Source organism: Schistocerca gregaria, chromosome 10 (assembly GCF_023897955.1).
Source record: "Schistocerca gregaria isolate iqSchGreg1 chromosome 10, iqSchGreg1.2, whole genome shotgun sequence".
Taxonomy (NCBI): Eukaryota; Metazoa; Arthropoda; class Insecta; order Orthoptera; family Acrididae; genus Schistocerca; species Schistocerca gregaria.
In genome coordinates this window covers 205,894,875-205,922,312 of record NC_064929.1, presented here as the reverse complement: position 1 = coordinate 205,922,312, position 27,438 = coordinate 205,894,875, and the positions used below count along the sequence as shown (strand labels likewise).

General features: G+C 47.2%; 1 protein-coding gene across 5 annotated transcripts in view; it reads left to right on the top strand.

Moving 5' to 3' along the window:
* LOC126293178 (platelet endothelial aggregation receptor 1-like) overlaps window positions 1-27,216 on the top strand; it is a 150,373-nt gene extending 123,157 nt beyond the window's left edge. For 4 of the 5 annotated variants that reach the window (XM_049986280.1, XM_049986278.1, XM_049986279.1 and 1 more), the window contains 2 exons: window positions 2,417-2,578; window positions 25,870-27,216. In XM_049986280.1, the coding sequence (XP_049842237.1) occupies window positions 2,417-2,578; window positions 25,870-26,951 (1,244 nt within the window). In that variant the 3' untranslated portion in view covers window positions 26,952-27,216. The remainder of the gene's footprint in view (window positions 1-2,416; window positions 2,579-25,869) is intronic. The other variant, XM_049986277.1, reaches the window with a different exon arrangement.
* The last annotated feature ends 222 nt before the right edge of the window (window positions 27,217-27,438 follow it).

The window sequence follows — 27,438 nt, the reverse complement described above, 5'->3', positions numbered from 1 at the left end:
GTGAGGATAGGTTCAAGTAACCAAAGATAGCGACAAGTTACTGTTTGCTTTTAGCTCTGAAACTGAATTTTTTCCGTCTTGAGTGTGCTCATGAAGGTTAGCTTTCTTCGCCGTGAACAAAGCGATCGTGATTTCAGTTGCTGGCCGGAGTGGCCGAGCGGTTCTAGGCGCTACAGTCTCGAACCGCGCGCCCACTACGGTCGAATCCTGCCTCGGGCATAGATGTGTGTGATGTCCTTGGGTTAGTTAGGTTTAAGTAGTTCTAAGTTCTAGGGGACTGATGACCACAGCAGTTAAGTTCCATAGTGCTCAGAGCCATTAAAACCATTTTTTCTTGAGTTCACACCACATATAACTCTTACTGCACGTTTTTGTGCCCCGAAAACTTTGGCTTGGCTCGATGAAATGAGCCAAAAAATAATCCCATATGACACTATGGAATGAAAGTAAGCATAGTATGCCAGCTTTTTCATTTTTGTATCCTCTACGTCTGACACAATTCGCATTGCAAATAGAGATTTGTTAAGACGCTTCAGCAGTTCTGTGGTGTGCTCCTCCCAGTTGAATTTACGATCAAGCTATAATTCCAAGAACTTAACATTGTCCACTTCTTCTGTCTACTTGTCATCGTATGTTTGGCATATACTCGTGGGACAACCCTTACAAGTTGTGAACTGCATGTGTTGAATAATTGTCACCCTGCACCACACCCTTGCAGCCTAGAGAATGGCATTCGCCGATTAGAGAAGTACCGTGCATCCATTGCACAGCAAAGGGAAATCAGAAGTAGGAGCAATGCACTTAAAATACTCGGATTGATCCGTAATCAACTGCAGACTCCAGTTGTCGAAACAAATGCTTCGATGTGCGTACTTTGCGGCGAAATCATCACCAGATAGTATTTAGCTACATTAACGATTTGTTTTCCTAATTACGTTCACAGCAAAAAAATGTGATTTGCCATGACTCAGCGCCGGGTAGCCGCGCGGTCTATTGGCTTCCTGCCACGGTTCGCGCGGCATCCCCCGTCGGAGGTTCGAGTCCTGCCTCGGACATGGATGTGTATGTTGTCCTTAGCGTAAGTTAGTTTGTTGTTCTTGTGGTCTTCAGCCCAGCTACTGGTTTGATGCAGCTCTCCATGCTACTCTATCCTGTGCAAGCTTCTTCATCTCCCAGTAACTACTGCAACCTACATCCTTCTGAATCTGCTTAGTGTATTCATCTCTTGGTCTCCCTCTACGATTTTTACCCTCCACACTGCCCTCCAATACTAAATTGGTGATTCCTTGATGCCTCAGAACATGTTCCACCAACCGATCCCTTCTTCTGCTCAAGTTGTGCCACAAACTTCTCTTCTCCCCAATCCTATTCAATACTTCCTCATTAGTTATGTGATCTACCCATCTAATCTTCACCATTCTTCTGTAACACCACATTTCGACAGCTTCTATTCTATTCTTGTCCAAACTATTTATCGTCCATGTTCCACTTCCATGCATGGCTACACTCCATACAAATACTTTCAGAAATGACTTCCTGACACTTAAATCTATACTCGATGTTAACCAATTTCTCTTCTTCAGAAACGCTTTCCTTGCCATTGCCAGTCTACATTTTATATCCTCTCTACTTCGACCATCATCAGTTATTTTACTCGCCAAATAGCAAAACTCCTTTACTACTTTAAGTGTCTCATTTGCTAATGTAATTCCCTCAGCATCACCCGACTTAATTTGACTACATTCCATTATCCTCATTTTGCTTTTGTTGATGTTCATCTCATATCCTCCTTTCAAGACACTGTCCATTCCGTTCAACTGCTCTTCCAAGCAAGTCCTTTGCTGTCTCTGACACAATTACAATGTCATAGGCTGACCTAAAAGTTTTTATTTCTTCTCCATGGATTTTAATACCTACTCGAAATTTTTCTTTTGTTTCCTTCACTGCTTCGGGGATAGGCTGCAAATGTGTGTCACTCCCTTCGCAACCACTGCTTCCCTTTCATGCCCCTCAACTCTTATAACTGCCATCTGGTTTCTGTACAAATTGTAAATAGCCTTTCGCTTTCTGCATTTTACCCCTGCCACCTTCAGAATTTGATAGAGAGTATTCCAGTCAAAATTGTCAAAAGCTTTCTCTAAGTCCACAAATGCTAGAAACTTAGGTTTGCCTTTTCTTAATCTAGCTTCCAAGATAAGTCGTAGGGTCAGTATTGCCTCACGTGTTCCAGTATCTCTGCGGAATCCAAACTGATCTTCCCGAGTGTATTTCGCTAATTTTACAGCAGATTCGTATCTGCTAGTTCTGAAGTGCATGTGTTGAATAACTGTCACCCTGCACCACACCCTTGCAGCCTAGCACGGCTGCAGCCCAAGCCGTGAATAACCACTCGCTCCCCTCCCACGTGTTGTTGCAGGCAGGAAGCGCCCTCTCTGCAGCAGTGAGGGGCGCGGGCCACCGCCGTCCACGCGGGGCAAGGCTCTCTGGCTGCTACTGTTCCTTTTGCCTCCTGCGGTGGCCGCTGTGGCGCTGGCGGCGTTCCTCTGCGTCAGGGACAGGCGGAGGAAGTCAGCAACTGGTACGTATGGCTGTAAAGTAGTCGGGACCGCGTTCGCACCACACACCATCTCGGTCCGCATCACAGGAATAGAGAATAATAAACTTGTCTTTTATACTGAGGTGACAGAAGTCACCTCCTAATATCGTGTCGGATCTCCATTTGCATAGCGTACATGACTGCTAGCAGAGAATGTACAGTCACAAGAGGACGGGGCTCCGGACAGTTACGTGGTACTACCGAGAGGCAAGACCACCGTGTTCGGGGTGTGGCTCTGGTGCATCGTACTGGTTCAAAATGAAATGGCTCTGAGCACCATGGGACTTTACTTCTGAGGTCATCAGTACACTAGAACTTAGAACTACTTAAACCTAACTAACCTAAGGACAAGACACACACCCATGCCCGAGGCAGGACGCGAACCTGCGACCGCAGCAGTAGCGCGGTTCCAGACTGTTGCGCCTAGAACCGCTCTGCCACCCCGGCCGGCTCTGCACGGCACTGCATCTGCAGCACCAATTTGAGCAGCAGCTGGCGCCGCAGTGACACGGTTACTTCAAGGACAGCTGCGAGCCAGACGCCCTGTAGCGTGCCTTCCACTGAGCCAAAACCACCGCCATTTGCGACTTCAGCGGTGTCGAGCGAGAGCTCATTGGAGGGCAGGGTGGAGGTCTGTTGGGTTTTCTGGTAAAAGCTGGTTCTGCCTCTGTGCCAGTGACGGCCGTCAGTTGGCTAGGAAGCCAGTTCAGGGCCTGCAACCAACCTGTGTGCATGCTGGACACACGAGACCTAGACCTGCAGTAATGGGTCTGGCGTGTGATTCTGTATCACAGCAGGAGCGCTCTCGTGGTTATCCCACGCAACGTGACAGCAAAACTGTACGTCAGTCTGGTCATTCTACCTGTTGTGCCGCCAATCACGAGCAACATACAAAAATGGTTCAAATGGCTCTAAGCACTGTGGGACTTAACATCTGAGGTCATCAGTCCCCTAGACGTAGGACTACTTAAACCTAACTAGCCGAAATACATCACGCACATACATGCCCAAGGCAGGATTTGAACCTGCGACCGTAGCAGCAGCGCGGTTCCCGGACTGAAGCGCCCAGAACCGCTCGGTCACAGCGGCCGGCAAAAGAGCATCCCAGGGGGTGTTTTCCAACAGGATAACGCTCGCCCGCACACGGTGGTTGTAACCCAACGTGCCCTACAGACTGCTGGCTTGTTGCCTTGGCCTATTAGATCACTAGATCCGTCTCCAAAATTGCTCTGAGCACTATGGGACTTAACTTCTGAGGTCATCAGTACACTAGAACTTAGAACTACTTAAACCGAACTAACCTAAGGACATCACATCCATGCAGGAGGCAGGATTCAGTTACACGGTTCCAGACTGCAGCGCCTAGAACCGTTCGCCCACCCCGGCCGGCACATCCGTCTCCACTCCAGCAAATATACGACTTCATCGCACGACAGCTCCAGCGTCGTCCACAAACAGCATTAACTCTTCTAGTACTGTCCGACCAAGTGCAACAGGCACGGAACTCCATCCCACAGACTGACAACCGGCACCTGTACATCACAGTGCATACACGTTTGCATGCTTCCATTCGACATTCTCGTGGTTACACCTGTTGTGTTGGCAGAAGAGCCAACACCGTGTTACGATAGGAGGCCGAAATGCACGCGTTTTAGCTCACGCAGGCTGTCGTGAGGAGGGAAGGACTATACTGACGTGAGGTCTGGAACATGACAAGGAATTAGAATTCAGAAAGCGGACGTAATTAGTTTGATACTTAACTTTATTCCACTAATGATGAACGTCGCTCTTCACGGTACTTGATTCACAATATTATCTGTTCAGAATAGTAACTGAATATGGCTCCTTGGTAGGTCGTAGCAAATGACGTAGCTGAAGGCTATCGTCTCGGCAAATCAGAGCGTATTTTGTCAGTGAACCATCGCTAGCAGTCTCTCTAGACTAGACCTGCCGTGTGGCGGCGCTCGGTCTGCAATCACTGATAGTGGCGACACGCGGGTCCGACGTATACTACCGGACCGCGGCCGATTTAAAGGCTACCACCTAGCAAGAGTGGTGTCTGGCGGTGACACCACAACACCGGTTATTAATGTACCAGTATTTCACATTTGCAGTGGCTTATCTCGCGCTTACATTAACCTGGGATCTTGCAGTGGTTATCAGTTTTTATTTATTTATTTAATCGTACGGCGGGCAGACCGTTCGCCAGTTGCCGGTCTTCCAATTTGACGCCACTTCGGCGACCTGCAGTCGATGAGGATGATAGGATGATGATAATGATGACAGCACAACACCCAGCCAGTGGGCGGAGAAAATTCTCCGACCCAGCCGGGAATCGAACCCGGGCCCAGAGGATTGACAATCCGTGACGCTGACCATTCAGCTACCGGGGACGCAGGGTAGTGAGTTACATATGTTGCATAGTCGCTTGAATTTCGTTATACTAAATTAATCCGTTTTTGTTGTTGCGATTTTTTCCGTCAGTTGCAAATTTTTTCACAGTCCTAGTAGAGAGAGACTCGAACAATATACTAAACATTCCGCCTCGTGGGCGATGTGCGTGGGTTTGAAGGTCGTCTGTGTACGTTTTCCCTGAAGAGCTGAGAAACCGCAGCCTCTAGCGGAAACGTTTCTCGGTACAAAATTAAACAACATCAAGTTTCCTCCAAAAAAAGTTCCTATTCGGTTTTTCTCTAGGACCAACAGTTTCCACGCACAGAGTCAGAGGATACTGAAAATCTCGTACACCGCACATGCGCTGGAGCTTGATGATGGTGATGATGTTTGGATTGTGGGGCTCTCAATAGCGCGGTTATCAGCGCCCGTACAAATTCCCAACCGTTTCTCAGTCCACTCTTCCACTTGCATGAATTATGATGAAATGATGAGGACAACACAAACACCCAGTCATCTCGAGGCAGGCGAAAGTCGCTGACCCCGCCGGGAATCGAACACGGGCGCGGTAACTTGGTTGGTTTTTGTGGCCCAGTTTGTGGTTGTTTGCCGTCTTGATTGACCACAACAGTAAAAAATTTAAACAGTACATACTTCGTCCAAAATAGGCCACTTGAGCAAATCGATTCGGTTCCTTGGTATTAGTTGTGGTCTGAGATGGACCTTAGGCGGCTAATGAAGCAGTATTTGATCATGAGCGGTTCCTGAGAAAACCCCAGATATCAGTGATTTTTGTGTGCGAGTACTGTGGGGGTGGCCAGTTCTGTAACTCCTATTCATGGCAGATTCTTAATTAGATTATTTTCTCGGGGAACTTCGAAACTTTTTTGGTATGCTACCGGATATCGAGATCAACTGGTTCAAAGTTACCGTACCTATGCACGTAAAATACGCATGTAATATGCGATCTGAGGCGTAAATGTAGTTTTAACTGACGTAGGGAACACATGGCAAGGGTTCTAGGGTCATCGCAAAAGGTTCCGAAGTCACAAAACTGTGTTTCTAGTCAGCATTTTTTCGCTAATAAATCTTTGACGCGTTCTCTTTGTATAATGGTCGCTTCACACGCACAAATATGCCCAACATGGAACTGCAGTGGCAAAAAAAAAAAAAAGGAATTAAAAAGGGCCATAACATTCCTGAAAAGAACTTAAAGTGGCTGCCAAAAATTATATACAACTGGAAAGATTGTAAATTCACTAAAATATTTCTAGTAATATTTTTACTAACATAGGAATCGAAAACTGCTCGTTATCAATGAATTGCGCTCAATGGACAAAATATCTAGAAAAAATGTAAAGCAAACGATTTTGTGCTAGCCGTATATTGCGCGTACTTATTTGTTGTTTATATGCGTCAAAGTACATGAATCTATTGAAGAATATAAATTAAGTGTCAAAACTTTCAGAATGAAATTTTCAATCTGCAGCGGAGTGTACGCTGATATGGAACTTCCTGGCAGATTAAAACTGTGTGCCGGGCCGAGATTCGAACTCGGGACCTTTGCCTTTTGCGGGCAAGTCCTCTACTACCTTTTTTTACGAAATTATGTGGAAATGTGGAACATACATCAGCAACACAGAAAAAAAATATAAATGCTGGGTAAAGAAAAGAAAAGAAAAATGAAGAGAAAAAAAGGAAATAAAATCCGCGCAATCTACGACGCGCTCTCCCATCCGCAGAGGTCAGAGATAGAATCCATCATAGGCGGCTTGAACTCAGACACCGCCGCGGGGTGGGGGGGGGGGGGGGGGGGTGAGGGGAGGTGGCGTAGGTGCCCTCAGCTCCAGGCACCCCCTATCTTAATGGAGGTCTAACAAAGACCCCTCGAAGATACGAGGGTAATCCCAAAAGTAACGTCTCCTTTTTTTTTATAAGTACATAGACATGTTTATTTCTACAATGGTTTACATCAGTTTACAGCTTGAAAATTCGGCTATTTTTCGACATAATCACCATTTCTGTCGATGCGTTTTTGTTGGCGCTGTCGTCGGAGCTGAATCGCTTTCTGGCCAAATGTCCTTTTAACCTAGAGTACAGGTGATAGTCACTGGGCGCCAAGTCAGGACTATAGGGTGGTTTGGTGCTTCTGTTCCACTGAAAATGTTGCAGCAGAGCAACGGTTTGCCGAGCGATGTGTGGGCGAGCGTTGTCATGGAGAATGTGTATGCCCTTGCTCAACATTGCTCTTCTCCGGTTCTGAATTGCCCGTTTGAGTTTTTTCGGAGTCTCACAGTACCTGTCAGCGTTAATTGTGAACCCAGCGAGTCAGCTCCGACGACGAGGTGAAAGAAGAGGTTCATGACTTTCTGAACACCATGACAGCAAACTGGTATGACATGGGCATACAAAAACTGCCACAGCGTCTACAAAAATGCATCGACAGAAATGGTGAGTATGTTGGAAAATAGCTAAATGTTCAATCTGTAAACTGATGTAAACCGTTGTAGAAATAAACAGGTCTATGTACATATAAAATAAATTGGAGACCTTACTTTTGGGATTACCCTCGAAGTTAGGAAATAATGTTAGGTAACGTGCAGTGTTTTCGATAGCTACATGGACTGTTCGTAAATAAGTCCAGAAGTCGAGGCGGGATTTAGGTCCCTCGTGAAAGAGATAAGCGACCGCCCACCATTTGATCCACGTAATTGGATGACATTTGGCGGCTGGAAAATGTTTGTCTTCGGGCTATAGAAACATTCGAGGTTCCATTGTATCTGGTGGCATTCGAGATAGCAGCCAGACCTCTTTTGAAGAGGCGCATGTCATATGGTGTTCATCAGTGTCCAGTTGCTGGCAAAGGAGACAAGCCAATGTTGTGCAGTCGCTATTTCGTCGCAAATTTCCTGTTGAGAATGTGATACCACAGTGCCCGGACGTCCTTAGGGAGGAAGGGCTGTTGGACGGTAGCCCACACTACGGGCCACTGGATGGAGGGATGTTTGGTCTCCACCACATTCCGGGGAACACGGCGGCAATAGTAGACTGCAAAAATCCTTAGTCCTGGGCAGGCACGTGTCTTGGAGACTGATATGTGTGTAACTGCAGTCGACGAAAAAGGTCGAAAAGTGAGACAAATGAGGCAAGATGTGGCCACAGACACCAGTGGTCAGATGGAAGCAGGCAAGAGGACCTCAAGTAAGCTGCGTGTTAGAGATGTGCCCTGTCCAGTCCACTGTTTTTTCATGGTACTCATACACTCCTGGAAATGGAAAAAAGAACACATTGACACCGGTGTGTCAGACCCACCATACTTGCTCCGGACACTGCGAGAGGGCTGTACAAGCAATGATCACACGCACGGCACAGCGGAAACACCAGGAACCGCGGTGTTGGCCGTCGAATGGCGCTAGCTGCGCAGCATTTGTGAACCGCCGCCGTCAGTGTCAGCCTGTTTGCCGTGGCATACGGAGCTCCATCGCAGATCGCAGTCTTTAACACTGGTAGCATGCCGCGACAGCATGGACGTGAACCGTATGTGCAGTTGACGGACTTTGAGCGAGGGCGTATAGTGGACATGCGGGAGGCTGGGTGGACGTACCGCCGAATTGCTCAACACGTGGGGCGTGAGGTCTCCACAGTACATCGATGTTGTCGCCAGTGGTCGGCGGAAGGTGCAAGTGCCCGTCGACCTGGGACCGGACAGCAGCGACGCACGGATGCACGCCAAGACCGTAGGATACTACGCAGTGCCGTAGGGGACCGCACCGCCACTTCCCAGCAAATTAGGGACACTGTTGCTCCTGGGGTATCGGCGAGGACCATTCGCAACCGTCTCCATAAAGCTGGGCTACGGTCCCGCACACCGTTAGGCCGTCTTCCGGTCACATCGTGCAGCCCGCCTCCAGTGGTGTCGCAACAGGCGTGAATGGAGGGACGAATGGAGACGTGTCGTCTTCAGCGATGAGAGTCGCTTCTGCCTTGGTGCCAATGATGGTCGTATGCGTGTTTGGCGCCGTGCAGGTGAGCGCCACAATCAGGACTGCATACGACCGAGGCACACAGGGCCAACATCCGGCATCATGGTGTGGGGAGCGATCTCCTACACTGGCCGTACACCTCTGGTGATCGTCGAGGGGACACTGAATAGTGCACGGTACATCCAAACCGTCATCGAACCCATCGTTCTACCATTCCTAGACCGGCAAGGGAACTTGCTGTTCCAACAGGACAATGCACGTCCGCATGTATCCCGTGCCACCCAACGTGCTCTAGAAGGTGTAAGTCAACTACCCTGGCCAGCAAGATCTCCGGATCTGTCCCCCATTGAGCATGTTTGGGACTGGATGAAGCGTCGTCTCACGCGGTCTGCACGTCCAGCACGAACGCTGGTCCAACTGAGGCGCCAGGTGGAAAGGGCATGGCAAGCCGTTCCACAGGACTACATCCAGCATCTCTACGATCGTCTCCATGAGAGAATAGCAGCCTGCATTGCTGCGAAAGGTGGATATACACTGTACTAGTGCCGACATTGTGCATGCTCTGTTGCCTGTGTCTATGTGCCTGTGGTTCTGTCAGTGTGATCATGTGATGTATCTGACCCCAGGAATGTGTCAATAAAGTTTCCCCTTCCTGGGACAATGAATTCACGGTGTTCTTATTTCAATTTCCAGGAGTGTATATAAGGCCGCAGCTCGAATACGGACACTGACGAGCCCAAGGCCACCACCCCGTGGGGGCAGGGTAAGTGTCTCATAACGGACTTTAAACATGGAACCCGCCGTGAGATAATAGCCAAAGACCGCCTGAAGGTTGTGCCCAATCGTCGTCGGCAGAGGGAGAACTCTATTTTTTTTTTAAAAAAAAGAAAAATTCTTTATTCAAACCAATAATATCATACATGATAACCCACCACCTCATACATTAGTGGGTCATGAGATCTACAATAAATTCAGTAACATTTAGTAGCATTTACTAATTCTAATTGTAACCTTCTTACATGCTACAGCATATGAGATGGCCGGCCTGGGTGGACAAGCGGTTCTAGGCGCTACAGTCTGGAGCCGCGCGACCGCTACGGTCGCAGGTTCGAATCCTGCCTCGGGCGTGGATGTGTGTGATGTCCTTAGGTTAGTTAGGTTTAAGTAGTTCTAAGTTCTAGGGGACTGATGACCTCAGAAGTTAAGTCCCATAGTGCTCAGAGTCATTTGAACCATTTGATTTGAGATGTTAGTTACTCAATGGGTGAGAACTAGTCTGTATAACTATTGTAGAAGCTACCTGCTGCGGCGCTACAGGCGTCCCAGTGAATGTATAAACCTACTTTTTGGCCGTGTCCACCGAGCTAATCCCAGTGGGCCTGCCCCTGGGATCGGGCTGCCATTATAAAATCGCTGCAGGTATTGTTTAACGGTATCCTAATCTACTTAAAAATGGCCTATCTACTAAGTCATTATGGGTGTGCAGTTGTCAAGTCCGAGATATCTGCACACCTTCTTCGTGTTCCAGGACGTGTCGGATTCCTACCGTTACGGCGAATGGCCAATCCACGCCCTGGCGGAATGGGATAGGTCGCCGTGTGTCATATAGTGCTCAATAGTTCATATATTTTCCCTACGATATTCCCGCAGGACCTTTGCCGATACCTCGCTGGCAAGGCGGTTCATGATCTCAAATGTGGTTGGGTTCCTAATTTGGTGATAAGTATCCTTATTTGGTAGCTGGTGTCTTAGGTCAGTGGCTATATCTTCGAAGATAGGGCACTCCTACATCAAGTGATCTGGAGTGCCCGTTTCAGCTCCGCAGTCACACAAGGGGGCAGCCCTTTTCCCGAACCGGCAAAGATATGTCGGGTACGGTCCATGACCTGTAAGGAAGTGCAGCAGTCCCTTGCTAGATTGGCCGACCGGTGTGGTAGAGCGGTTCTAGGCGCTTCAGTCTGGAACCGTGCGACCGCGATGGTCGCGCGGTTCGAATCCTACCTCGGGCATGGATGTGTGTGATGTCCTTAGGTTAGTTAGGTTTAAGTAGTTCTAAGTTCTAGGGGACTAATGACCTCAGATGTTAAGTCCCATAGTTCTCAGAGCCATTTGGACCATTTGAATCTTGCTAGGTTGGAAGTGCGAAAGTTGGAGTCGTTCTTTTATGTTTAGCAGCAGTTGGTGAGTCCTTCTGTTTCTTCTCTGTCCCAGAGTTCCTGCCTACAGTTCTTCTCTTCTTTTAATTGTATACTTATCCCCCAACCGCACCCCCAAAATACTTTCAGTTTTTTCTACGTCTCCTCTTTTTACGAATACCAAGCCGCCTGATCCCGAATTTTGATATCCAGGGGACACTCCTCCATGAGTTTCTTAGTCCCCCCCCCCCTCCCCCCGAGATGTTCTGTATGCTCCAATGGAACATAGAAGCATGTTTAGCTGCACCCTCCTCACAGCCATGGCGGGCAAGACCTTCGTGAGCCTGTGTGCCCAGACTCCGGATACTTAACCCGCGATGGAAGCAAGAATGGTGTTACGATATAACCTTGAGTTCTGGTGGAAGGTGAAATCTTTTGCGTCCTATTATCATGAGGTTGTTCAAAGCTCCTAATGACCTTTGAGTTGCCGCTTCGATATCCTTAGCAAAGCTCCGTCTCTTATCAATGATCACAACCAGATACCGGGCCTCACGGCGCCGAATTATTGGTAAGCCCCCGATCCTCACCGTCGGATTTCTTGCGCGATGTGGACCAATTTTGATGCCACATAAAGATTAAGAAACTCAACACGTTGAAGTGTGCCCTGGAGGTGCAGGAGGTTCTGGCGGACGTCGTTGTTTAACAGGCGACGGAAATTCGTTGCCGCTGTGCATGAGACCGTGGGGGTAAAGATGATGCCCAGGTACCGGAAAGTCCGCGCATGTGGCAGGGGTCCCACTTAACCTTCCTGGAGGCCTCGTCCAATGTGCATTGCAGAAGATTTGGGGGCATACATGGCACTGCCAGCGGCAACCCCATAACGTGTGATCAGTTAGAGGACTGCTCGAATGTCAGAGCTGGAACGAATGAGGGGGAGGAGGTCATCAGCATATGACCGATAGCGAAAGGTGTGCTGTCGTAGGTTGAGGCCAGAGGGCTTGGTAGTCAAGCCCCCAATGAGGTGCACGTGGGCAATGGCACACAGGAGGGTAGAGAGGGGCCAGCCTTGCCGTATGGAATGGCAGATGGGTACTGGCCCTGCCAAACGTCCATTGACTTGGACACTTGTAGTGGCACTGTTGTAGAGACGCCGTAGGACGTCGAGGAACGGATTGGGGCCCGCCACACAGGAAACGATGGCGCACTTCATCGAAGGCGCTATTGACGTCTATAGCGACCGCTGCATAGAGTCTGCAGGCCGCCGCCAACGCAATTAAGTGGCGGCATTCCCCTGTGGCAGTCTGTATGTTAACCTGTCCCCCAGGCGTCGTCTGCTCTGGGGAGGGGATATGAGGCAGTATTGTTCGGAGACGCGTTGCCAGTAAGCAAGCGAAAATCTTCTAATCGGCATTGAGTATGGTGAGCTGTCTGTAACTCGTGACCTTCGAACCACGGGATGGTTTGTGGACCGGAATGATGATGCCCTCAACAAAGGCAGGTGGAACTGCATGCTCATACTTCATCAGTTCTTGATACATAGTCGTCCACCGCGATGCCATGAGGTCCCGGAAGGCGCGGTGAAACTCAAACGGTAAGCCGTCAATGCCGGGAGATCGGTCGATTACACCCTTGTCAATAGCGTTGTCGACTTCGTCTCTTGTGACCACCACTGTCAAAGCATCCGCCTATATCAATTGGGTTCAAATGGTCCAAATGGCTCTGAGCACTACGGGACTTAACTTCTAAGGTCATCACTCCCGTAGAACTTAGAACTACTTAAACCTAACTAACCTAAGGACATCACACACATCCATGCACGAGGCAGGATTCGAACCTGCGACCGTGGCGGTGGCGCGGTTCCAGACTGAAGCACCTAGAACCGTTCGGCCACACCGGCCGGCCGTGTATTGGGGAGGGTGCGCGTGACGTAATGCAAGATGGAGTCCTCTGCTTCAGTATCAGCATCTTCTTCCCTATAAGTACGACGGTAGTGTTCGACGAATGGGTGGACGATGTCATTCTGATTAGTCACCTGCGTTCCACGAGGCGTGGACAGAGTGTTGATGATCTGCCGACGACGCCGTCGTTCGTAGGACACTATTCGATGCATGGATGGAATTTCCAAATTCCCATGGTCGTGGCGCAGCGTTCGTATCGCCACCTCTTGCAATTTCCCGCGTGCCAGCGCAATTGTCGTCGCCTTAGTTCTTTGCCGTTCCAACTGGTTCTCAGGGGTTGGCGGCTGAGTTTCCAGATCTCGGAGAGTCGCATAATAGAAGTCAACAGTGTTGCGGTGCCAGTCGGCCAAGTTCATCCCGTATCTCATCAGTGTCCTCCGGATCGGTGGTTTGGCGCAGTCCAACCACCATGTCAATGTCGAGCGGCATCGGGGAAGGCTTCGTTCGCAGGCTCTCCACGTCTCAGTGACCTGTTGGCCACAAGTAAGGTCATGCAGATGAGAAATATTTAGTTTCCATGGCGCTCTGTTGAGTCATACAGATTGCGACGGAAGGAAGACCGTACAGATTAAGCGCAATGCTTGGAAAAGCCCAGTGGCCAGCGTTTGGCGCCCCGTATCGCAGATCTAACGAGTTTGTGAGACGTATAAACGAACAATCAGTTTAATAAGCCACAGCTGCAAAATACTAACACGAATTCTCTACAGACGAATGGAAAAACTAGTTGAAGCCGAACTCGGGGAAGATCAGTTTGGATTCCGTAGAAACACTGGAACACGTGAGGCAATACTGACCTTACGACTTATCTTAGAAGAAAGATTAAGGAAAGGCAAACCTACGTTTCTAGCATTTGCAGACTTAGAGAAAGCGTTTGATAAAGTTGACTGGAATACTCTCTTTCAAATTCTAAATGTGGCAGGGGTAAAATACAGGGAGCGAAAGGCTATTTACAATTTGTACAGAAACCAGATGGCAGTTATAAGAGTCGAGGGACATGAAAGGGAGGCAGTGGTTGGGAAGGGAGTGAGACAGGGTTGTAACCTCTCCCCGATGTTATTCAATCTGTATCCATGAACCATGGACCTTGCCGTTGGTGGGGAGGCTTGCGTGCCTCAGCGATACAGATGGCCGTACCGTAGGTGCAACCACAACGGAGGGGTATCTGCTGAGAGGCCAGACAAACGTGTGGTTCCTGAAGAGGGGCAGCAGCCTTTTCAGTAGTTGCAGGGGCAACAGTCTGGATGATTGACTGATCTGGCCTTGCAACAATAACCAAAACGGCCTTGCTGTGCTGGTACTGCGAACGGCTGAAAGCAAGGGGAAACTACAGCCGTAATTTTTCCCGAGGACATGCAGCTTTACTGTATGATTAAATGATGATGGCATCCTCTTGGGTAAAATATTCCGGAGGTAAAATAGTCCCCCATTCGGATCTCCGGGCGGGGACTACTCAGGAGAATGTCGTTATCAGGAGAAAGAAAACTGGCGTTCTACGGACTGGAGCGTGGAATGTCAGATCCCTTAATCGGGCAGGTAGGTTAGAAAATTTAAAAAGGGAAACGGATAGGTTAAAGTTAGATATAGTGGGAATTAGTGAAGTTCGGTGGCAGGAGGAACAAGACTTCTGGTCAGGTGACTACAGGGTTATAAACACAAAATCAAATAGGGGTAATGCAGGAGTAGGTTTAATAATGAATAGGAAAATAGGAATGCGGGTAAGCTACTACAAACAGCATAGTGAACGCATTATTGTGGCCAAGATAGATACGAAGCCCACACCTACTACAGTAGTACAAGTTTATATGCCAGCTAGCTCTGCAGATGATGAAGAAATTGAAGAAATGTACGATGAAATAAAAAAAATTATTCAGATAGTGAAGGGAGACGAAAATTTAATAGTAATGGGTGACTGGAATTCGAGTGTAGGAAAAGGGAGAGAAGGAAACATAGTAGGTGAATATGGATTGGGGCTAAGAAATGAAAGAGGAAGCCGCCTAGTAGAATTTTGCACAGAGCACAACTTAATCATAGCTAACACTTGGTTTAAGAATCATGAAAGAAGGTTGTATACGTGGAAGAACCCTGGAGATACTAAAAGGTATCAGATAAATTATATAATGGTAAGACAGAGATTTAGGAACCAGGTTTTAAGTTGTAAGACATTTCCAGGGGCAGATGTGGACTCTGACCACAATCTATTGGTTATGACCTGTAGATTAAAACTGAAGAAACTGCAAAAACGTGGGAAATTAAGGAGACGGGACCTGGATAAACTGAAAGAACCAGAGGTTGTACAGAGTTTCAGAGAGAGCATAAGGGAACAATTGACAGGAATAGGGGAAAGAAATACAGTAGAAGAAGAATGGGTAGCTCTGAGGGATGTAGTAGTGAAGGCAGCAGAGGATAAAGTAGGTACAAAGACGAGGGCTGCTAGAAATCCTTGGGTAACAGAAGAAATATTGAATTTAATTGATGAAAGGAGAAAATAAAAAATGCAGTAAATGAAGCAGGCAAAAAGGAATACAAACGTCTCAAAAATGAGATCGACAGGAAGTGCAAAATGGCTAAACAGGGATGGCTAGAGGACAAATGTAAGGATGTAGAAGCTTATCTCACTAGGGGTAAGATAGATACTGCCTACAGGAAAATTAAAGAGACCTTTGGAGAGAAGAGAACCACGTGTATGAATATCAAGAGCTCAGATGGCAGCCCAGTTCTAAGCAAAGAAGGGAAGGCAGAAAGGTGGAAGGAGTATATAGAAGGTTTATACAAGGGCGATGTACTTGAGGACAATATTATAGAAATAGAAGAGGATGTAGATGAAGACGAAATGGGAGATACGATACTGCGTGAAGAGTTTGACAGAGCACTGAAAGACCTGAGTCGAAACAAGGCCCCCGGAGTAGACAACATTCCATTAGAACTACTGACGGCCTTGGGAGAGCCAGTCATGACAAAACTCTACCAGCTGGTGAGCAAGATGTATGAGACAGGCGAAATACCCTCAGACTTCAAGAAGAATATAATAATTCCAATCGAAAAGAAAGCAGGTCCTGACAGATGTGAAAATTACCGAACTATCAGTTTAATAAGCCACGGCTGCAAAATACTAACGCGAATTCTTTACAGACGAATGGAAAAACTGGTAGATGCAGACCTCGGGGAAGATCAGTTTGGATTCCGTCGAAATGTTGGAACACGTGAGGCAATACTGACCTTACGACTTATCTTAGAAGAAAGATTAAGAAAAGGCAAACCTACGTTTCTAGCATTTGTAGACTTAGAGAAAGCTTTTGACAATGTTGACTGGAATACTCTTTTTCAAATTCTAAAGGTGGCAGGGGTAAAATACAGGGAGCGAAAGGCTATTTATAATTTGTACAGAAACTAGACGGCAGTAATAAGAGTCGAGGGGCATGAAAGGGAAGCAGTGGTTGGGAAAGGAGTGAGACAGGGTTGTAGCCTCTCCCTGATGTTATTCAATCTGTATATTGAGCAAGCAGTAAAGGAAACAAAAGAAAAATTTGGAGTAGGTATTAAAATTCATGGAGACGAAGTAAAAACTTTGAGGTTCGCCGATGACATTGTAATTCTGTCAGAGACGGCAAAGGACTTGGAAGAGCAGTTGAACGGAATGGACAGTGTCTTGAAAGGAGGATATAAGATGAACATTAACAAAAGCAAAACGAGGATAATGGAATGTAGTCAAATTAAATCGGGTGATGCTGAGGGAATTAGATTAGGAAATGAGACACTTAAAGTAGTAAAGGAGTTTTGCTATTTAGGAAGTAAAATAACTGATGATGGTCGAAGTAGAGAGGATATAAAATGTAGACTGGCAATGGCAAGGAAAGCGTTTCTGAAGAAGAGAAATTTGTTAACATCGAATATAGATTTAAGTGTCAGGAAGTCGTTTCTGAAAGTATTTGTTTGGAGTGTAGCCATGTATGGAAGTGAAACATGGACGATAAATAGTTTGGACAAGAAGAGAATAGAAGCTTTCGAAATGTGGCACAACTTGACTAGAAGAAGGTATCGGTTGGTAGGACATGTTCTGAGGCATCAAGGGATCACCAATTTAGTATTGGAGGGCAGCGCGGAGGGTAAAAATCATAGAGGGAGACCAAGAGATGAATACACTAAGCAGATTCAGAAGGATGTAGTTTGCAGTAGGTACTGTGAGATGAAGAAGCTTGCACAGGATAGAGTAGCATGGAGAGCTGCATCAAACCAGTCTCAGGACTGAAGACCACAACAACAAGATATCCTGTCTAGTCGGCTTGCGGTATGACTGGTAAGAAAGGTATGGCCAGAACGGTGGCCGTGTTGAACTTCCCAGGTATCGTGAAGCAGGAGGTCTCGCACCACTATACCTAGTTCCTGGCATGAAGTATAGTGGGGAATCTGTTCTTTGCGGGTGCAGAACGCAGTTAAAATCACCTCCTAGTAGGCAATGGTCATAACGCCCTAAAAACAGGGGAGCGATTTCCTCGGAATAAAACTGGGCTCTTTCATGCCGTCGGTCGGTGCCTGAGGGAGCGTAGACATTAATGATGTTGCGGTTGGTAGGAAGCCAACCGTGTTACTAAAGGAGGCCGAAATGCACGCGTCTCCGCTCACGCAGGCTGGCGTGAGGTCTGGAACATGACAAGGGAATTAGAATTGAGAAAAACGGACGTAGCTGGTGGAATACTTAACTTTAATCCATTAATGACGAACGTCGCTCTTTATGGTACATGATTCACAATATCAATAGTACGGATACTGGCGCCTTGCTAGGTCGTAGCTAACGTAGCTGAAGGCTATGCTAACTATCGTCTCGGCAAATGAGAGCGTAGAAGTCAGTTAACCATCGCTGGCAAAGTCGGCTGTACAACTGGGGCGAGTGCTAGGAAGTCTCTCTAGACCTGCCGTGTGGCGGCGCTCGGTCTCCAATCACTGATAGTGGCGACACGCGGGTCCGACGTATACTACCGGACCGCGGCCGATTTATAGGCTACCACCTAGCAAGTGTGGTGTCTGGCGGTGACACCACAAATGATGCGCGTCCCCATGCCTCGAGCTGATGGAAGGAAGGCGACGTCGATGACAGAAATCCCGTGCGGACGTGGATGGACACTCCACGGCCCAAAGGACCACTCTCGGAGACGTGGGTGATGTAGCGATTGATGTCTGGAAGAATGACCAAATGAACTTCCTGCAGAAGGGCGAAATCAATATCAGAAGGTCGGAACATCTGCTGCATAAGGCGGATTTTTACCCCGAAACAGATGTTGTTGGTGTCGATGGTTGCTATGCGGTAGGCCTGGTGGTGGACTGCTGTAGGCTGGTCCACTCTGGAGTCAGCGCAAAGGCGTGGGCGTCACAGGGGAACGTTATCCCGCTCGCCCGCAGGGGACTCTGTGCAGAGTGGATCGGGGACCGACGGCCCAGGGTCCCGTATCGCGTCCTGCTCCTCGACTTCCTCCTCGTGCCACGCCGTGGAGGCGGGAGCCGATGTATCGTCCATTTTGTTCGTAGCGGTTCGTGGTGTTGTTTCCGGTGTGTTATGTCCATCAATTAGTTCAGCGTTCGCATGGGGCGTTGGGGAGGCGGGCGCAGGCACACCGGTGGATGTCTTCACCAACTGCGACATGGTCGCGTGTACAAACATCGATCCAATACTGTCAAATGTTTTTCATTCCATTCTTTGATCACAATATGAATTCTTTAGACGATGACCGGTTTCAGTCCGTAATGACCATCCTCCGATCTATAATATACAAATACACTCCTGGAAATTGAAATACGAACACCGTGAATTCATTGTCCCAGGAAGGGGAAACTTTATTGACACATTCCGGCGGTCAGATACATCACATGATCACACTGACAGAACCACAGGCACATAGACACAGGCAACACAGCATGCACAATGTCGGCACTAGTACAGTGTATATCCACCTTTCGCAGCAATGCAGGCTGCTATGCTCCCATGGAGACGATCGTAGAGATGCTGGATGTAGTCCTGTGGAACGGCTTGCCATGCCATTTCCACCTGGCGCCTCAGTTGGACCAGCGTTCGTGCTGGACGTGCAGACCGCGTGAGACGACGCTTCATCCACTCCCAAACATGCTCAATGGGGGACAGATCCGGAGATCTTGCTGGCCAGGGTAGTTGACTTACACCTTCTAGAGCACGTTGGGTGGCACGGGATACATGCGGACGTGCATTGTCCTGTTGGAACAGCAAGTTCCCTTGCCGGTCTAAGAATGGTAGAACGATGGGTTCGATAACGGTTTGGATGTACCGTGCACTATTCAGTGTCCCCTCGACGATCACCAGAGGTGTACGACCAGTGTAGGAGATCGCTCCCCACACCATGATGCCGGGTGTTGGCCCTGTGTGCCTCGGTCGTATGCAGTCCTGATTGTGGCGCTCACCTGCACGGCGCCAAACACGCATACGACCATCATTGGCACCAAGGCAGAAGCGACTCTCATCGCTGAAGACGACACGTCTCCATTCGTCCTTCCATTCACGCCTGTCGCGACACCACTGGAGGCGGGCTGCACGATGTTGGGGCCTGAGCGGAAGACGGCCTAGCGGTGTGCGGGACCGTAGCCCAGCTTCATGGAGACGGTTGCGAATGGTCTTCGCCGATACCCCAGGAGCAACAGTGTCCCTAATTTGCTGGGAAGTGGCGGTGCGGTCCCCTACGGCACTGCGTAGGATCCTACGGTCTTGGCGTGCATCCGTGCGTCGCTGCGGTCCGGTCCCAGGTCGACAGGCACATGCACCTTCCGCCGACCACTGGCGACAACATCGATGTACTGTGGAGACCTCACGCCCCACGTGCTGAGCAATTCGGCAGTACGTCCACCCGGCCTCCCGCATGCCCACTATACGCCCTCGCTCAAAGTTCGTCAACTGCACATACGGTTCACGTCCACGCTGTCGCGGCATGCTACCAGTGTTAAAGACTACGATGGAGCTCCGTATGCCACGGCAAACTGGCTGACACTGACGGCGGCGGTGCGCAAATGCTGCCCAGCTAGCGCCATTCGACGGCCAACACCGCGGTTCCTGGTGTTTCCGCTGTGCCGTGCGTGTGATCATTGCTTGTACAGCCCTCTCGCAGTGTCCGGAGCTAGTATGGTGGGTCTGACACACCGGTGTCAATGTGTTCTTTTTTCCATTTCCAGGAGTGTATATACATCTAGTGAGCAGTTTGTCTTTCAACATAATACAGCAATACGTATCACAATATACAGGGTGGTTCAAAAAGAATACCACAACTTTAGGAATTTAAAACTCTGCAACGACTAAAGGCAGAGCTATGCAGTATCTGTCGGCGAATTAAGGGAGCTATAAAGTTTCATTTAGTTGTATATTTGTTCGCTTGAGGCGCTGTTGACTGGGCCTCAGCGTCAGTTGATGCTAAGATGGCGACCGCTCAACAGAAAGCTTTTTGTGTTATTGAGTACGGCAGAAGTGAATCGACGACAGTTGTTCGGCGTGCATTTCGAACCAAGTATGGTGTTAAACGTCCTGATAGGTGGTGTATTAAACGTTGGTATAAACAGTTTACAGAGAATGGGTGTTTGTGCAAAGGGAAAAGTTCTGGACGGCCGAGAACGAGTGATGAAAATGTAGCAAGCATCCAGCAAGCATTTGTTCGCACCCCAGGAAAATCGACTCGCAGAGCTAGCAGAGAGCTGCAAATTCCACAATCAACTGTATGGAGAGTCCTACGAAAAAGGTTAGTTATTAAACCTTATCGTCTGAAATTTGTTCAAGCACTGTCTGCAGCTGATAAGATTAAAACAATCGATTTCTGTGATTTTATCCTTGTTCAAATGGAAACAGATGAATCTTTCGTTTCAAAGATTGTGTTTAGTGATGAAGCAACTTTCCACACTAACGGGAAAGTCAACCGTCACAATGTCTGCATATGGGCCACTGAGAATCTGCGGGAAACAACTCAGTATGAACGTGACTCGCCTAAGGTGAAAGTTTTCTGTGCCATTTCAGCCAATAAAGGTTTTGGTCCCTTTTTCTTCGAAGGTGCTACTGTAACTGGACTACAGTATCTGGAGATGTTAGAGAATTGGCTGTTCACTCAGCTCGAACAAGAAGCACAACAATTCATATTTCAACAGGATGGAGCGCCACCACATTGGCACTTATCTGTCCGTAACTACCTGAACGTCAACTACCCGAGGCGATGGATCGGCCGCCAGGCAGCCCGTGACAGAGCACTTCATCACTGGCCTCCAAGAAGCCCTGATCTTACCCCCTGCGATTTTTTCTTATGGGGGTATGTTAAGGATATGGTGTTCCGGCCACCTCTCCCAGCCAGCATTGATGATTTGAAACGAGAAATAACAGCAGCTATCCAAACTGTTACGCCCGATATGCTACAGAGAGTGTGGAACAAGTTGGAGTATCGGGTTGATATTGCTCGAGTGTCTGGAGGGGGCCATATCGAACATCTCTGAACTTCTTTTTGAGTGAAAAAAAACCTTTTTAAATAGTCTTTGTAATGATGTATAACAGAAGGTTATATTATGTTTCTTTCATTAAATACACATTTTTAAAGTTGTGGTATTCTCTTTGAATCACCCTGCACTATCATACAACCAGGGAGATGTACAGAAAGTACCGTAAAACGTACCTTTTTTATAGCATGTCCTCAAGTGATAAGGCCATAATGGTATCGTCAAAACATATAAATATAATGAGCATAGCATCATCATATAGACCTAAAATAAGGTGTAGAATAGACCGCATCGCCCACACAGTCATTATTGCAGCTGGCTACTGAAGTACTGTAGCTACCAGATATTTGTTTGCGGCAGACATAAATGTTCTTTGTTTTTTCCAGCTTAACGGATTTAGACACACATTCATTCATTTAATGTGTTCAGCATGAGGTGTGACGCCCAATGACGACGACGGGGCATGCTGTGAATGATGTCATCAGTCTCATGTTGATGCAGTAACACCCATTATTTCTACAGAGCTTGTGTGAATGCTCTGAAAAGCTAATCATTGGCATATCACAGCATCTTCTTGCTGTCGATTACTTTTCGCGTCTGTAGCACGTCATCTTCGTGGTGTAGCAATTTTAATGGTCAGTAGTGTAATACCTTTTCGTTCCTTAAAGTGTATATGTTTTTCGTGGCGCACTCTGCCCATTTTGTGCTCCAACAGGAGCATTTCCTCACTTGTTCTAGATTGTCAGGACACCGCTGTGGTGGGCTGTAAACAATTATTTATTATATCATGTACAGTATGTATTATACAGTAAGTAACCTTGTAATCTCTACCATGAATATTTCCAATGGAAAAGTTATTTTTAAAATTTGAAAATTCTTACAAGGGGAGGCCACGACGTTTAGAACGCGGATGTACTGCAAACTTCGTACACTCTTAGTACTCCACGAGGACAACAAAATGTGTAAGCAGTAGCACGTACTTCTCGAGCGTTACTGAGAAAATCTCAAGATAATTTCTGTCGTCCAATATATAACTGTGCGTGGCCATTTTAACCATGAAACGGCTGTAGCCGACTGCTCCTGCACGGTAGCTCAGCGTGTTTGGTCAGAGGGTTAGCTCCCACTTTAATAAAAACACTTAGTAAATCGATCAGCAACGAACTTGAACGGATGTCTTGCGACGTCCGCCCCGAGCAGATGCAACGAACAAAATGGGTAAAAAAAAAAAAAAAAAAAAAGATGTGTCGGCGCGGTAGCTCAGCGTGTTCGGTCAGAGCGTTTGCTGCCTTTTATAATAAAAGAACTGGGCGAACGGATCACCGAACAAACTGACTGGATGTCGTTGGATGTCCGCCCTGAACAAATTCAACGAATAATATACCACAATTTTAAAAAAAAGTGTTTGGCGTTCAAGTCGCTTGATCACTGGATCGATTTCCGTTGGTCAGTCGTTTTTTTCTTTTTTTTCAACACATTTTCTTAATTATTTATATTACAATTGATATAATGGGGAAAATACGTGTAATCGGATGAAATTTTATTAACTTTATAATGTTATTTGGCAGTCTACTAATTTTTATTATCACAAATAATGTAATATTCATAACTATCGACTAGTAAACAACCAAATGCATAAAGTCATACTGAACATGTATGCTTGTCCGTGATTTGAGAAATGTCTTATACCTGGAAGGAGCCCGAAACGACTTGTTACCTGCAAGTTTTGACCGGCACAGACGGCTTTCGAAAGATGTACAATTAATCGTCGCTTTAGACATTACGAGTACAAGTTGCAGGATGGTATTTTTCGTAAAAATATGGAAAACATAAAGTTAAATGGCACCAGCTACTATGAATAAATGATGTGTTTCCGCATACGCGCCGGCCGCGGTGGTCTCGCGGTTCTAGGCGCGCAGTCCGGAATCGTGCGACAGCTACGGTCGCAGGTTCGAATCCTGCCTCGGACATAGATGTGTGTGATGTCCTTAGGTTAGTTAGGTTTAAGTAGTTCTAAGTTCTAGGGGACTAATGACGACAGCAGTTGAGTCCCATAGTGCTCAGAGCCATTTTTTTCCGCGTACGCAAGGTCTTTTGACGTTTCTGTGGAAAAACAAACCTTGTTAACCTCTCTTTCAGACGATAGTTTGGAAGCAAACAATGCATAACGCAGTATTTCCCTAAAAATCGACGCCGATAATTGGTTATGCGGTATCGAGTGTATTTTAATAACGACTTCCGAGAAGCAATTTCTCGTTATCTTTCGATTAAATACGAACAGTTTCGAAGACACGGACAAGCATACATGTTCAGTATCACTTTATGCGTTTGGTCGTTTACTAGTCGATAGTTACGGATATTATATTATTTGTGATAATAAAAATTAGTAAACTGCCAAATAACATTGTAAATTTAATAAAATTTCATCCGATTACACACATTTCTCCCATTATATCAATTGTAATATAAATAGTAAAGAAGATGACTGTGTTGAAAAAAAAAAAAAAAAGACTGACGAACGGAACTCGATTCAGTGATCCAGCGGCTTGAACGCCAACCACTTTCTTTTGTTTAAAATACTTTTTTTCTCTCTTGTTCGCTGAATTTGTTCAGGGCGGACGTCCGATGACACCAGTTCAGTTTGTTCGTTCATCCGTTAGCTCAGTTTCTTTATTGTAAAGGGAAGCTAACGCTCTGACCGAACACGCTGAGCTACCGTACCGTCACCACACTGCAGCCGCTTCATGGTTAAAATGAAAACGCACAAATATGCAGGGTGTTACAAAAAGGTACGGCCAAACTTTCAGGAAACATTCCTCACGCACAAAGAAAGAAAATATGTTATGTGGACATGTGTCCGGAAACACTTACTTTCCATGTTAGTGCTCATTTTATTACTTCTCTTCAAATCACATTAATCATGGAATGGAAACACACAGCAACAGAACGTACCAGCGTGACTTCAAACACTTTGTTACGGGAAATGTTCAAAATGTCCGCCGTTAGCGAGGATACATGCATCCACCCTCCGTCGCATGGAATCCCTGATGCGCTGATGCAGCCCTGGAGAATGGCGTATTGTATCACAGCCGTCCACAATACGAGCACGAAGAGTCTCTACATTTGGTACCGGGGTTGCGTAGACAAGAGCTTTCAAATGCCCCCATAAATGAAAGTCAAGACGGTTGAGGTCAGGAGAGCGTGGAGGCCATGGAATTGGTCCGCCTCTACCAATCCATCGGTCACCGAATCTGTTGTTGAGAAGCGTACGAACACTTCGACTGAAATGTGCAGGAGCTCCATCGGGCATGAACCACATGTTGTGTCGTACTTGTAAAGGCACATGTTCTAGCAGCACAGAAATCATGATAACGTGCTCCATTGAGCGTAGGTGGGAGAACATTAGCCCAATTAGACATCACCAACAATGCCTGCCTAAAGGTTCACAGAAAATCTGTGTTGATGACGTGATTGCTCAACTGCGTGCGGATTCTCGTCAGCCCACATATGTTGATTGTGAAAACGTACAATTTGATCACGTTGGAATGAAGCCTCATCCGTAAAGAGAATATTTGCACTGAAATGAGGATTGACACATTGTAGGATGAACCATTCGCAGAAGTGTATCCGTGAAGGCCAATCAGCTGCTGATAGTGCCTGCACACGCTGTACGTGGTACGGAAACAACTGGTTCTCCCGTAGCACTCTCCATACAGTGACGTGGTCAACGTTACCTTGTACAGCAGCAACTTCTCTGACGCTGACATTAGGGTTATCGTCAACTGCACGAAGAATTGCCTCGTCCATTGCAGATGTCCTCGTCGTTCTAGCTCTTCCGCAGTCCTGTTGATGCTACGTACTGATGTGCTTGATGCTAGTACTGTACAGCAATGAGTCGCATGTCAACACAAGCACCGAAGTCAAAATTACCTTCCTTCAATTGGGCCAACTGGCGGTGAATCGAGGAAGTACAGTACATACTGGCGAAACTAAAATGAGCTATAACATGGAAATTAAGCGTTTCCAGACACATGTCCACATAACATCTTTTCTTTATTTGTGTGTGAGGATAGTTTCCTGAAAGTTTGGCCGTACCTTTTTGTAATACCCTGTATATTCGACGACCGTAATTATCTTGCGATTTTCTCAGTAACGCTTGTGAAGTCCGTGCTACTGCTTCCACATTGTGTTGTCCTCGTGGAGTACTACGAGTGTACGGAGTTTACAGTAAATCCGCGTTCCAAACGTCGTGGCGTCCCCTTGTTAGACACGGGTCAATAAATAGAAGTAAATAATAAACTCATGTTTTGTTCGCTGTGTTCCAGGAAATGTGCCACCACAAAGGCTGTCGCCCGCGGCTTCTGAGCCAACGTCATCAAAGCATTCCACATCAGACGAGTATGATGACGTCAGTGGTTACTTCGCAGCGGACACAAAGAAATTAGTCAAACGTGTCAACGAATGCCGGGTCCCAAACACTGAAGTCCCACGCAGCCAAGTCACCGACGATGTGGACGATCTGTACGAAGGAGTCTGTGGGGAGCGAAGCAGCCCCGTGTACGGTGAAATAGGTGACGACAAGTCATCGAGTCATTACAGTGAGCTGAAGCCAAATAATACAAACACTGGAGCGGAGACGACAAGAGGAAGTCACCTCGCCTTCCAAATGGCTGAAAACGAATTGTATGAGGAGCCCAGTGGAAAAGAGTGGTCTCGAGCTTCCATACAGGTGATCGATAACAACTTGTACGTGCCGTACGAAAAGCAACCGGAGAGGAGTACTTTAACTGAAACGGATCTCGACAAAATTTACGCAAAAGTCGTTAAAAAGGGTAAGAAGGGTTATTCGGCTAAATTAGTCGACAATGACTTCTACGGCCAGCCCAGCAGAAACGAACAGGAGAATACTTTTGGGAAAGTGGCCGAGAGTGACGTGCCTCGCAGGGCTCTGCGTCAGACACTGATCGCGCAGGAACCGGAAGGGCATTACGAAGACGTGTCCGACGAGTTGGGACGTCCCGCAGAGCTGCGAGAGATCCGAAAGGATGCACTCGCTAAACAGGAAGAAGAACGCGATTACGAAGAAATTGGCGATACCCGGCCCAAAGTGCTCAGTGAAATAGTCGATAACGATCTGTACAAGGACTCTGGCAGTGGTGTGAACGGCAAGTGTGCCCGCCAGGAGATGGAGGCGGACTACGCGGAAATTGACAACAGAGTTGGCGGGAGTCCAGGTGAGATAGTTGAGAACAGCCTGTATGCGCAGACAGGCGGTGGTGGCGGAGGCTGCAGTGTGGGAACCGAGATGATTCAGAATGACTTGTACAGCTCGAACGCCACGGACCTCGAGAAAAGCCGTTACCTGCATACCAAGATAATGAAGAGGAAAGGAAATAAGAAGTCGTGAAACTCAGGAAAGCTTAAGTGCTGGCCAAGAAAACTACTGCGGAATGTGTACGTACTTCAGAGAGACTGGAAGAGACAGAGTGTGTGTGTGTGTTTGTGTGGGTGGGTGGGTGGGTGAGTGTGAGTGTGAGAGACAGAAAGAGAGAGAAAGAGGAGAGGAGACTGTACTGACTCAGTTTAAGTTAGGCAGTAACTTGTAATTTGTACCTGTTTGTGCATGTAAATATACGTTGACTGAGTACTACACATTAAACCTTTGTTCAATATTCAGTTCATTTTTATGCCTGTGAAATTTAAAACTTTCTCAGTGTATACGGGGGTCGTTCAGTAAGTAATGCAACACATTTTTTTCTCGGCCACTTACAGTTGAAAAAATGCAGATTTTTTTGTAGAACATTATTGAAAGTCTCTACTTTAGCCCCTATAGTTACATAAAATTCCGAAAGGTGGCGGCACTGGATGTAGCCTTCAAAATGTCGTCTGCGTTC